Consider the following 12,928-nt stretch of genomic DNA (forward strand, 5'->3'; position numbering starts at 1 on the left):
TTTTAACCCATAAACTTCAGTAAGCATGCAGAAATGCTAAACAGCCATGAGATTAAATTCTTCTATAGCATATATTTAATTAATTTCTTTGGCTAAAGTCATTGGTTGAATGTAATGCTTATTTTCTAGAAATTGAAAGGAAAGGGCACCAAGGAAGATGTGCTCTCCTTTAATTGGCTTGCTGTGATTTTACCTTTCCACTGAGTACTTTGACAAAGAGGATTTCTTTGGCTTAACCACCCACAGTGTCACAGCTTTCATCCAAGGCCAGGGCCTTTAATTCTTATCACCTGTGGTAGATAGAGGCCATCAGGGTTCAAGTACAGGACAGGATGGTACAGGAGTTATATGATAGGAGAGTTGGGAAGGTCTGGTTTACATCATTCTAATATTCTCTCAGCTTCAAATCTGGGGATTGAACTTTTGTTATGCCCAGTTTCATCTATGTTGCTTTTTAGTGCAGTGAGATGATAACCTTTCACTTGAGAGACACAACCCACACTGAGTCTTGCTGGGTGACCCTGGGCTTGTCACTTTCTCTCCACTGTTTATTCCTCATAGTGCTTCTGTGAGGATAAAATGGGGAAGAAGGAACAAGGTGTGTTGCTCTGAGCTCTGTGGGGGAAATGTAGAATAAAAATATAATAAATATAGCTGGGATTTTCTGGAGGGAGGCTTCTTGAGATATGAACAATACAAGAGTGAGATGAGAGAGATTATGGCAAAGGATTTAGTGGTCAAGGTTTTTAGACAAACAGGTGAATCTCTTTAACTTCATGAATCTCACTTTTTGGCACATACCAGGTGGTTGTTGCTTCACTTGGGCAAAAAGCAGAAATGGGTTTTACTACATGTTCATAAGGACCTGCATTTGGTGAGGATGGGGATTGTCCATCTGGGCATAAAGAACTTTCAGTAACCTCCATTTACCTCCATTTTGGTTTGCAGTAAATTCATCCTTTCACTTTTAGGAAGTGTCAGACAAGCAGTTTCTTCTCATTCTTGTAGGTCTTTGACAGGTAAAGGTCATTCCCTCTGTATCTGTAATGGCAGAGAATGACAATTACTGACACATGGACCTTTCTGTTCACAAGGGGAAAGTGTATATGAAGAATGAGAGGGTCCCTCTCAACCTGGTTTCCTCCTGCTTGACTTTGATGTTCACATTGGTCAGCATGCTAAGGATGAATGTTTGTTTGAACCAGAAGAATCAAAATCTTCAAGATTTCAATATTGCAAAACTGGACATTTCTGCTTATTGAAAAGGTGTGATATGGCCAGTAGCTAAGAAAAAAAGGGTGATTTCTTTGGCATGATAGGAGGTGGACCTTCCTTTGCACAGAATAAATTCAAAGCCACTGAGTAATGCCCAGTGATTCTTCTGAATGAGTAGTACAGACAGAACTATGGCTTTTCCCCTTGAGACCATCTCTGGTCCATCAGCAGAGATCTGCAAGTTGCCAAGAGGAAAGGTGGGGTATAAATATTCTAACAGATAAATTTCAAGTTGATTCTTATTTCTCTTCTCTCGGAAGATTACCAGTACTAAGAAAGGTCAGTGACTCCCTTGGAAACACTGGATGGCATTTGCTTCTGGTGTTGACAGTGTTAATGCTTCACTTACACAACCGTAGAGAGCTGCTACTTCCCTCCTGTGTGCTAATAATGTCCCATGCCTTTCTTCTTTCACAACTGGGCAAGTGAGAGTAATCCAGGGAGAGGAAAGGTAAAGCGTCTTCATCAAAATTTGGACAATAGCTACATCCTGGTTACTTATCAGAACATAGCATCAAGGCAGCTCCCTGCCGGCTCCTGGAAGGAAAGCTGCCTCACTTTCCCAACGCGTCAGTTTCCTCCTTGCAGGAGAGGATGCCTGCTTGACACCCTCTCAAAATCATGATGAAGTTATTCTTAGTAGGAGGAAATGATGCAACAAGGAATTTATCCACTTGGAGGAAGCTGAGTTTCCGTCCATGGGTATTATCTAAGCTGCTTTGCACTTTTCATTCAGCCAGTTTGCTACATGCACATTGAGCTGCAAAAATAGTCAGAGAACATTGAATGTCAGCAGGTCACAAGGTCTGTAGCTTGATGGGATCTTCTTTCAGAGTTCATCACTAACCATCTGGTATATACAGCACTAGAGATTCTTGTTCTCTGAGATGTTCCAAACTGCTTCATGGTCACTGGAGTCTCAGCCATTTCACCAGAAGATTGCTGAAAACAGAGAACATTCTCACATTTCCTTCCCTTTTAGGAATCTCTTAGCCAATGGCTGGGGCTGATGAGAGTTGTAGGCAAAAAAAATCTGGAGAGCCACTGTTCCCTACCCCTGCCTTAGATGTTTATTGGTAGTTTATAAACTTCCCTTGGTGTAAGAAACTAGTATCCTTAGGTGATCTGCAGCTAGAGGACCACATTTTGCATGCTTCCCCCATGCTAAAAAGATCCTTGCAAGCTGCGACTAATAGTTAGGAGAACTGACCTGTTCAAGGGAAAATTGCTTTAAGGTGGGGAGGAGAGCATGCCTGTAATACAGTTACTTCCTGAAGCAAAGGAAGAAGTCAGCTTCCCTGATATTCATCCTAATAGCAGTTAGGTGTGAGTGCTTTGGGCATGGCTCTTACTTAACAAGAATTGCCTTATGGCATAGAGTTTCTGGGAGGAGTTAGTTTATCAGAGTAGGATTCAGGAGACCCAGATTTAAATCACCACACAGCCATGAAGCCTACTAAATGGCCTTGGACCATTCACATTCTCTTTCAGCCTCTCTCTTCAGGTTGTTGTGGGGACAGAATAGGAGAGGGGAGCTGTAGATGCCATCCTGAGCTCCTTGGAGGAAGACTGGGACAAAAATGTACAAGAGGGAGAGAGAGATCTTGGGGAAGGGTGGCAGAGCACATGCTTTGCTTGCAGAAGGTCCTAAAATCAGTCCCTGGCAACTTCACTGAAAGAGCAGTGGATGTTGAGAAAAACCTTTCTCTGCTTGAGCTTGGAAAACCAGTGCCAAACAGAGCAGTTTGTACTGAGCTAAACTGACCAGTTATCTGACTCAGTAGAAGCAGCTTCTTATGGGTTGTGTAAAGACTCCTCTGTTTCAAAACTGCAATGGGAGTTCCATGGTTCATCATATTTTAGAAGGCTCCCAGTGACTTGCCAAGCTTACAGTTGTAGGAAGGAGTTCAGTAGCATATGCAGATCTTGATGTAGCTCTGCTTTCTGCTTATCTCTGCAAAGGAAAACAGAAGGGTGAGTACCCAAAGCTTGTTTGCATCCTATCTTTTGTTCTCTAGGAGCAATAGCAGAAAGTTTGCTTTTGTTGGGATGTCATACTAAATCCTCTGCGTTTCTTTAGAAGTGTCTCAAATCTTGCTGTGTTGTTGTTGTTGTTGACCTGTATTCAGTTTCTTTGAAAAAGGTCCATAACATACTCTTTTCTTTTCAGGACTGGGAGGTTTTAGTCCTAGAGAAGCTAAAATGGGACCTGTTGTCGGTGATAGCAAATGACTTCCTGGATGATATTCTCCAGCGGCTTCCGCTTCCCCAGAATAAAGTGGACTTGGTGAAGAAACATGCACAGACTTTCATTGCATTGTGTTCTACAGGTATATAATTTATGTTGAACATATGAAGAACATATGAACATATGAAGCTGCCTTATACTGAATCAGACCCTTGGTCCATCAAAGTCAGTATTGTCTACTCAGACTGGAAGCAGCTCTCCAGGGTCTCAAGCTGAGGTTTTTCACACCTATTTGCCTGGACCCTTTTTTTGGAGATGCCAGGGATTGAACCTGGGACCTTCTGCTTACCAAGCAGCCACCGTCCCTCATCTATGTTATGATAGATGGCCTTCATGTGGAGCAGTAGCTGGATTAAAAAGCTATAGGTAGTCTCCTATGCAAGCACCAGTCGTTTTCGAGTCTGGGGTGATGTTGCTTTCACAATGTTTTCATGGCAAACTTTTTACGGTGTGGTTTGCCATTGCCTTCCCCAGTCATCTACACTTTCCTCCCAGCAAGCTGGGTACTCATTTTACCGACCTCGGAAGGATAGAAGACTGAGTCAACCTGGAGCCGGCTACCTGAACCAGCTTCCGCTGGTATCGAACTCAGGTCATGAGCAGAGGGCTCCGACTGCAGTACTGCAGCTTTACTACTCTGCACCATGGGACTCTTATAAGTAGCTGAATTACACAGCTTTTAAAAAGGCTGACCTTAATTTTGATTTTGAGCTACACTCAGCAGAGTCTCAGATGCTAATTTCTCAGAGAATGGGCAGCTCTCCCATTGAGACCAGTATCCTTAGCTTCTGAACTTTGATTTCCATGTCTGAAAGGCACAAATTATAGTGTGATGAAGATCTGAATACACTGATTCTCCGTTGGTAGATGATATATAACATCATCAACAAAAAGAAAGACTAGTGTTGCATATTAAAAAGTAGTACAGTAAAGGTGTTCTTCTTACAAAAATTGCTAGTACATGGGTGCCATGACTGAGCCTTTTCCAGAAGTTACTGTTGTATTTGTGAGAGGGCCATATCACATACTTTCCATCATCAATCTTTCCAGACTTGGGACTCATTTTCAATCATTAGCAGCAACATGGAAACCACTGAGCTGCAAACACATGGCAGAAAGCCACATGACTTCATGACCATGTGACAGAACAAAGAGGAGGCAGAGCCTGTGCTAAAGAAAAATCCTCTCCTCTGCTTAGTGACCTCCCCTCACTATTCTACTGCTTCTGTCAGGGTGCACAAAGGGAGGAAGAAAAGGCATGGCACCCTTGATCTCTGTGGGTGCACAGTAGCAACAGATACTTTCATAATAATGAAGACAGCGCCATGCAATAATGTATTCCCACTTTCTTCCCCTGATATTAATAAACCATCAGTTGCATGGACTAATGCATGGTGGTATTAACAGCATGCCCCGAAGGAAGCAGCCATTGTACAATTGTTGGGTTGCACTGCATCTCCCATAAAGCCAGTGGATTTCACACATGCCCATCTTCTCCAGAGTACTGCTGAAAAACAAACTTCTAGCATTTCCTTGCAAGATTGTTTGTGTAAGATAACATATGTGTGTTTCTGAATAGTGAAGAAAGTTTCCAAATTCCCCAGTTTAATTAGCATTCAGGCTCAATTCAAGGTGTTGGTTTTCACCTTAAAAGTAAACCAAAGGTCCAGTGGCACCTTAAAGACTAACAACATTTATTTCAATACATGATTTCATTAATCATATTGAAATAAATGCTGTTAGTCGTAAAACGACCACTGGACTTTCGTTTCAGCAGACTAACACAGCTATCCTGCATATGACTTTAAAGGCCTTTCATGGTCTGGGGCCTGCTTACCTATAGGACCATTTCTGCCCATGCAGTTCCTCTTGCCACTCAAGATCTGCACTGGATGTCCTGCTCCATATTCCATTAGTTCATGTGGTCAAGGAGCAGGGTTTTGGGGGTGGTAGCTCTGGAGCTGTAAACTGGCTTCCCAGGGAAGGTCTTCACTGAACTACAGTTAGGAGCCAAAGTCAAATGGGCTGGATTCTTCATGCTACTGGTTTGGGGTGTCTTTGTTATTTGAAATTAATTTTTATTTTTATCAGTTGTGCTGCTGTGGTTTTAATGATTACTATAAGCAGAATGGGTGCAGAATGAGGCAAAATATAAACATTTTAAATAAATACTAAAGTAGCTTAGATTTATGTATGAATAAAAGCAGAAGATTTTACATATGACTACCACCCTTTAGTCCTCAAAAAGACAAATTTGTCTGATCAGTTTATTTTTTAATTTGCTCAGTTTCCAGTCATACACAACCTATATGTACCCTAACCCTCTACATGAGCTCTGCTTTTAGTTGTTTTCTCTTCTGTTAGGTATCAGACCTTAAATAGATGTTGCAGCAATCAATTATTGTCTCTTTTCCTTTCTCTATCATTTCTTTCTCTTCTGGAATTTGCAGATTACACCTTTGCTATGTATCCGCCATCTATGGTTGCCACGGGTAGTATCGGGGCAGCAATCCACGGTCTCTCTGCCTCATCTGATTGTATTTCTGGCGAGGAGCTTACAGAATTGCTTGCTAGAATTACTGGCACGGAGGTGGTAAGTATATGCTGTAAGGGAGCAAGGTGCAGAGTTATGAAACAGGAATTCTGTTTGCATTTTGCTGCTGAGCTTCTAGCAAACTTTGCCTGCCCAAACAATGAGCATCTCTCTCTCATTTGTGAAGTGGCCAGAGGTTCTGATTATTGCCAAGTAGCATGGCACTTAGAAGAAGAAGATGATGATATTGGATTTATATCCCGCCCTCCACTCCGAAGAGTCTCATAGCGGCTCACAATCTCCTTTACCTTCCTCCCCCACAACAGACACCCTGTGAGGTGGGTGGGACTGGAGAGGGCTCTCACAGCAACTGCCCTTTCAAGGACAACCTCTGCCAGAGCTATGGCTGACCCAAGGCCATGCTAGCAGGTGCAAGTGGAGGAGAGGGGAATCAAACCTGGTTCTCCCAGATAAGAGTCCGCACACTTAACCACTACACCAAACTGGCTCTTAACATGTTTTTGCACAAAGAGATACAAAGTAGAGAAACAGTGGTTCACATCTCTTGTTGCCAGTTTGGTTATGGTGTAGTCCCTAGCAGAGTTACATCCTTCAGTGGTCTTAGAAGGGTGATTTCAGTGGTTAAGTGGTGTGGTTAAGTGTGCGGACTCTTATCTGGGAGAACCGGGTTTGATTCCCCACTCCTCCACTTGCACCTGCTAGCATGGCCTTGGGTCAGCCAGAGCTCTGGCAGAGGTTGTCCTTGAAAGGGCAGCTGCTGTGAGAGCCCTCTCCAGCCCCACCCACCTCACAGGGTGTCTGTTGTGGGGGAGGAAGGTAAAGGAGATTGTGAGCCGCTCTGAGACTCTTCGGAGTGGAGGGCAGGATATAAATCCAATATCTTCATCATCTTCTTCTTCTTAGAAGGGTGTAATTCTACTTTCAGTTGCACTGCCAGAGGCTATTTAACAGCTATAAAACATTCTTGGTAACACATTTCTGGCACTGCTGTAGTTCTGCATAGCAGCATTAAATTAATTAAACACTTGGGATGCTATCATTTTGAGGTGTGCAAGAACATGAAAAGAAGCATATGAAAAAAACCTTGGGTGGAGAAAGGGACCTTCTATAACCTAAATTGCAAGGAGGATTCCACTTCCAGGGCAGACATTGTCGCCTTTTAAAATAAACCAAAGGCACTTTTCCAGCAAGGCATTCTAATCCAGAGAAATATACTGGAATAGAGTGTGGTTAAAATCAAATAAGAGAGTCAATGGTGACAAGCCCAATCCATGTCAGTTACATAACTTTCCCTTTGTCCATTTGAGAAGTCTGTTTGATATAAACTCTCTTCCTTTCTGTGATGAATTTGCAGAAATGAATTCCTCTTCATTCCTCCCTCTTGGGACAATACTGTGGTATTGAAGAGACAGACAGCTGGGAGTAAAGTCATAAATATATTCAGTGACCTGCTATTATACAAGCCCAGGGCATATGACCCCTTGATGCATTCAGTCAACATGGGGAGAGGGAGAGCAAATATGAGCTTGTGGGCCGTGCTCTCTGCCTCCATAGGATGATGGCTTGTCAGCATAGGGAGTGTATGTGTGTCTGCTTCCTCCCTGTGACTGGGGATTCTGTTTTCGAAATGTTTCTGATCACAGGGAGGAAGGAGTGTGTGTGCAGACATTTCCTCAGTGTGCTGGCACAATGTTGACAAGCTTGCGATTGTGTGATGGTGGGGGATGAGGCCAGCATGCTCATGCCCACTCTCCCTCCCTGCATGTTGACTGAACAAGTGGAGAGTTCATGTGCTCAGGGCTACAGCAATCTTTTTCTGAAAAACAAACAGACCCCCTTGGTTCTTTTTAGTCTTCTGTAGCTGGACAGCCAAACCAAACAGGGCCTAAATCCTAGCCTGAACTCTGTTACCACAGCAGAGCGTTCAGAGGGCTACATCTACATTACTTCTACATGCACTGAGCTTGTGTGGCTCCCTCCTTCCTATGGCAAGTCCTCTGGAATGTTGTCCCAGAATTCTAAAAAGGAAAACCTAGAAGATTCTCTTAGCTTGAGCTGCAGATGAGGGGAAGGGCAAAGTTCCAAAAGAGCAGCCATGTTCATTTGTGACAGCACAAATATAATAACTTTGTTGTCCTCGGTATCTTGGCATATAGTTCTGTTCCCAACAGATTATTTTATCTAATCCATGTATTCATGCTGATGAGAGCTGATGGTTGTTCTTTCAGCTTTAGACCAGTGTGGAATTACTCCTGTCTCTAGAAATAGAGAGTGCATTAGCTTTCTCTGACTGCCTGTTCCACAGCTTGTATAGTGAACTCAAGAAGATAGAGTTCCCTACTGTCTTAAGTCTTCTGCTGGACTTCCTATACTGATTCTCAAGCCTGTGTTTATTTTTTGATTCAAAGTCTCTGCCCTGAGAGTTTGAAATTCTTCCCTGTTCAGTGGAAGTAGTCTTGAGTCATCTGACAGACTTTCAAAAGCCCAGCTGCAATTTCCCAATGCACTACACAAACTTCTTTCCTGCCATTGAGTCCCAATAGTTGCACTCCACAGATGGTTCCCCCACTGACTGCATGTCTCATGCCACAAATTGGTTTCTTTCTTTCTTTGTCTTTAGAATAAGAAGATAGCTGAAAAGCATTTATTTACCTGAATGGATAGGTGTTAATGGTTGGGTTGGCCAAAGTGAGAGGTAGGACAGGCAGCGGATCTGCTCTTGTGGCCAAGTATCAGATTCTTGTCAAGGGCAATGATGGAGTCCAGCTCACTTAAATTGGCATTCTGGAACCCACACTTGGGGCCAAAGAAGAGTGAAAATCTGACTTTTTATATATCCTGTTACCTGGCAAAAATTTGAAAGGTGGAGAAAGGGGAATCATACCTCTTTTGCAATAATCACTGCCTGACAGTTGTGGAGTAGAAATTTCTCTCTGTGTGTCTCTGGGTTTCCTTGGCTTTTTGCCCCAGGCTCTTTGAATTGCCTGCAGCCAGCTGCTCACAAGCTGCTACTGTGAATGAGCTTGAGGCTGAATGCTGCCCCTGTGAGCATAGTTGATTGAAGGCAGTGGAGAACAGGTGGGAGGTGGAGAGGATTACCAAAGGGGGAAAGCTGACAAAGAGAAGATTAGATGCACTTAAAGTTGCCAAGGCCTGAGAAGGCCACAGCCTACCTCTCTCCAGTTTGTCTCACCAACTGAGTTCTCATTCGCTGTCCATTTCCTTTTGGTCTCTTTCCTGATCTTCTGAGTACTTGTTTGTAAACTGTAATTTGGAGAACAAACCAGCAGCAATGGCACTTTTCTCATGGTATCTCCTTTTCCAAGCTTTCTGTCATGCTTAATATGCTTCTGGGTAGTGCTCCATGCTGACTTGGGTTGTTCATTCTCTCTTGCATTTGTTCTCTAAGGTTAAAGACTACTACTTTGTCCCTCATGTCCCAGTGTTCTCCATATGTTAAATACTGGCTGATGACATGATGGAGGCGTTGTTTATTAAGACTGGAGAATGTCAGACTAGGAAGGCAAGCTGTTATGCCAGTAAAAACCCCACCACCATCATACTGATTTGGCTGCTTGGTGGTATCAATCTAATTAAAGTTGCTGTGCATGGAGTCTAGCCATGGGCTTTGTAGTTTTAAACAATTTTATTGATAACATATGGTAACAATTTCCATTAATAACTTCTTTTCATCTATCCCATATGCTTCTTTCTAATCACCCCTCCCCCCGTTACTTGACCCCCGCCAGTGTTATTTACTCAAAATACTAACATTAAAAGGTACCCTTAATTCCTAAGAACTAAAATTAATATTCTTCTTTCTTCTAAAGTTTAATCATTATCAAAAATTGTCCAAAGTCCTTTTACTTTCCACTCGTCTTCTACATAACTTCTAAATTTTTTCCACTCCCTTTTAAAATCTTCTAAATCATAGTCTCTTAAAGTTATTGTTAATTTGTCCATCTCACTCCATGTCATAACTTTTACAATCCAATCCCATTTTTCTGGTATTTTTTCTTGCTTCCATAACTGCGCATATAGTGTCCTAGCAGCTGAAAGCAAGTACCAAATTATAGTTCTATCTTCTTTTGGAAATTTTTCCATTTGTAATCCCAACAGAAAAGTCTCTGCAGCTTTCTTGAATTCATATCCCAAGATCCTAGAAATTTCTTGTTGGATCATCTGCCAATACTTTTTTGCTCTTTCACAAGTCCACCACATATGGTAGAAAAAACCTTCATGTTTTTTACATTTCCAACATCTGTCTGGCATCTTGTTATTCATCTTTGCCAATATTTTAGGAGTCATATACTATCTATACATCATTTTAAAACAGTTCTCTTTAATACTCTGACATGTTGAAAGTTTCATAGAGTTCTTCCATAAATATTCCCATGTATCCATCTGTATTTCTTTATTTACATTTATTGCCCATTTAATCATTTGAGATTTCACTATTTCATCTTCTGTAGACCATTTTAAAAGTAACTTGTAAGTTTTTGAAATTAATTTTTCATTATCTCCGAGCAGAACTTTTTCCATTTCTGTTTGCTCTTGTCTTATTCCTTCAGTTTTAATATCATTTTCCACCAAACTCTTTATTTGTTGCATTTGAAACCAATCGTATTTGTTATTCAACTCCACAGCAGTTTTCAATTCTATTTTGCCACTTTGTATTTTTAATAGTTGATTGTATGACAGCCATTTTTCCTCACCTGTCTCAGCTGTTATTTTTATCACTTCTGCTAGCACTATCCATAATGGTTTTCTTTCCTCACCATATTTCTTATACTTCATCCAGGTATTCAACAGATTATTTCTTATATAATGGTGAGAGAAAAAACTATCCATCTTTTTTTCCCCATAATATATATAAGTGTGCCAGCCGAATTTATTTCCATGACCTTCCAACGTTAAAAGTTTTTTATTCAACAGCGTCACCCAATCTTTTATCTACACTAAACAAACTGCTTCATGATATAATCTTAAATCTGGTAATTGGAATCCTCCTCTTTCTTTAGCATCTATTAAAACTTTCATTTTAATCCTTGATTTCTTCCCAGCCCATACAAATTCTGAAACCTTCATTTGCCATTTGTTAAATTGTTTACTGTCTTTCACAATCGGAATAGTTTGAAACAAATACATTATTCTTGGCAAAATATTCATCTTAATTGCAGCTATTCTTCCAAGCAATGACAAGTTAAGCTTATTCCATTTTATCATATCTTCATCCATTTTACGCCATAGCTTTTCATAGTTATTTTTGAACTGGTCAATATTCTTCATTGTTTTTTCTACACCCAAATATTTTACTTTAGAGGTAACTTCACATCCTGTTAGTCTCTGCAACTCCTTTTGTTTGTTTACTTGTATGTTTTTCATAAAAAAATTGATTTTTCTTTATTAACATAAAATCCCGCCAGTTCTCCATATTCTTGCATTTTAGCTAACAACAAAGGTGTTACTTGTGTAGGATTTTCATTTATAAACATATCATCTGCAAATGCTCTATATTTGTAAATAAATCCTTTAACTCTCAACCCTTCTATTTCTTTATCATCTTGTATTTGCATCAATAAAATTTCAAGAGTCATTATAAACAACAAAGGTGAAAGTGGAAAACCTTGTCTTGTACCTTTGCTGATTGTCATTTCATCTGTAAGATCTGCATTTATATATAACCTTGCACATTGTTCAGTATATATTGCCTTTATCATTCTTATAAAGTTTTCCCCCAACTCTATTTTCTCCATTGCTGCAAACATAAAGTCCCAGTTCAAATTATCAAAAGCTTTCTCTGCATCTGCAAAGAATAATGCAACTTCCTTCTCTGGATGTCTTTCATAATATTCTACAATATTTACAACAGTTCTAATATTGTCTCTTATTTGCCTTTTAGGGAGAAATCCCGCTTGATCTTCCTTTATGAAATTTATCAAATATTGTATAAGTCGTTCTGCCAAAATTCTTGTATATATCTTATAGTCATTTAGTAATGAAATTGGTCTATAGTTCTTTACATTCGTGACATCTCTATTTTCCTTAGGAATCAAAGAAATTACAGCTTACTTCCATGTGTTTGGTATTTTCCCTTTTATTCTTATCATATTCATCAATTTTTGAATTTTCGGTACTAATTCTTCTTTTAAAATTTTTTAAAACTTTGCCGTTTATCCATTTGACCCAGGTGCTTTCCCAATTTTCATTGCATTAATCGCTGCTTCAATTTCTATTTTTTCAATTGGATCATTTAAAATTTTTTTCATATATTCAGTTAAGGGTGCTATTTTAATCCTTTGCAAATACGCTTCCATCTTTTCCTTCTTTACTTTAACACCTTTAAATAATTTAGCATAGTACTTGAAAAATTCTCTCTTTATTCCTTCTTGATCTACCATCTCTCTTCCATCAACCACAATTTTATTAATAATTCTACTTCCTTTCTTTTTCTTCAGTTGCCAGGCCAAATACTTTGCAGGTTTATTCGCTCCCTCAAAGGACTTCTGTTGTAATTTTTTCAAATTCCATTCCAATTCCTTATTTAACAAATGTCTCATTTGTGCTTGTAGTATTGTAATCTCCCTTATAATTTTCTTTTTCCCTGGCCTTTTCCTCAGTTCCCCTTTTTTCTTTATTTCATTTTGAATGTCCAACATCTGTTTTTCTTTTGCCCTTTTGTCCTTATTGTTTAATGTAATCAATATTCCTCTCATTACGCCTTTGTAGCCAAAAAAGGTAATCATTTCTTTAGGATGATGGTGTTTTTCCTGGTCCAAGGAGTTTGAGAGTAGCCTGATTTGTTCTCAGTTACTTCATCTGCTGTACTGGCTATACTTGGGTGAAGCAGT

The 12,928-nt window shown here is 40.2% G+C and overlaps 1 protein-coding gene across 2 annotated transcripts in view; it reads left to right on the forward strand.

Moving 5' to 3' along the window:
• Window positions 1-12,928, forward strand: part of CCND3 (cyclin D3) — a 96,655-nt gene that overhangs the window by 77,551 nt on the left and 6,176 nt on the right. For both annotated transcript variants that reach the window (XM_060231418.1, XM_060231417.1), the window contains exons 3-4: window positions 3,446-3,605; window positions 5,974-6,116. In XM_060231418.1, coding sequence (XP_060087401.1) covers window positions 3,446-3,605; window positions 5,974-6,116 — 303 coding nt within the window. The remainder of the gene's footprint in view (window positions 1-3,445; window positions 3,606-5,973; window positions 6,117-12,928) is intronic.

This window comes from Heteronotia binoei, chromosome 2 (assembly GCF_032191835.1).
Source record: "Heteronotia binoei isolate CCM8104 ecotype False Entrance Well chromosome 2, APGP_CSIRO_Hbin_v1, whole genome shotgun sequence".
NCBI lineage: Eukaryota > Metazoa > Chordata > Lepidosauria > Squamata > Gekkonidae > Heteronotia > Heteronotia binoei.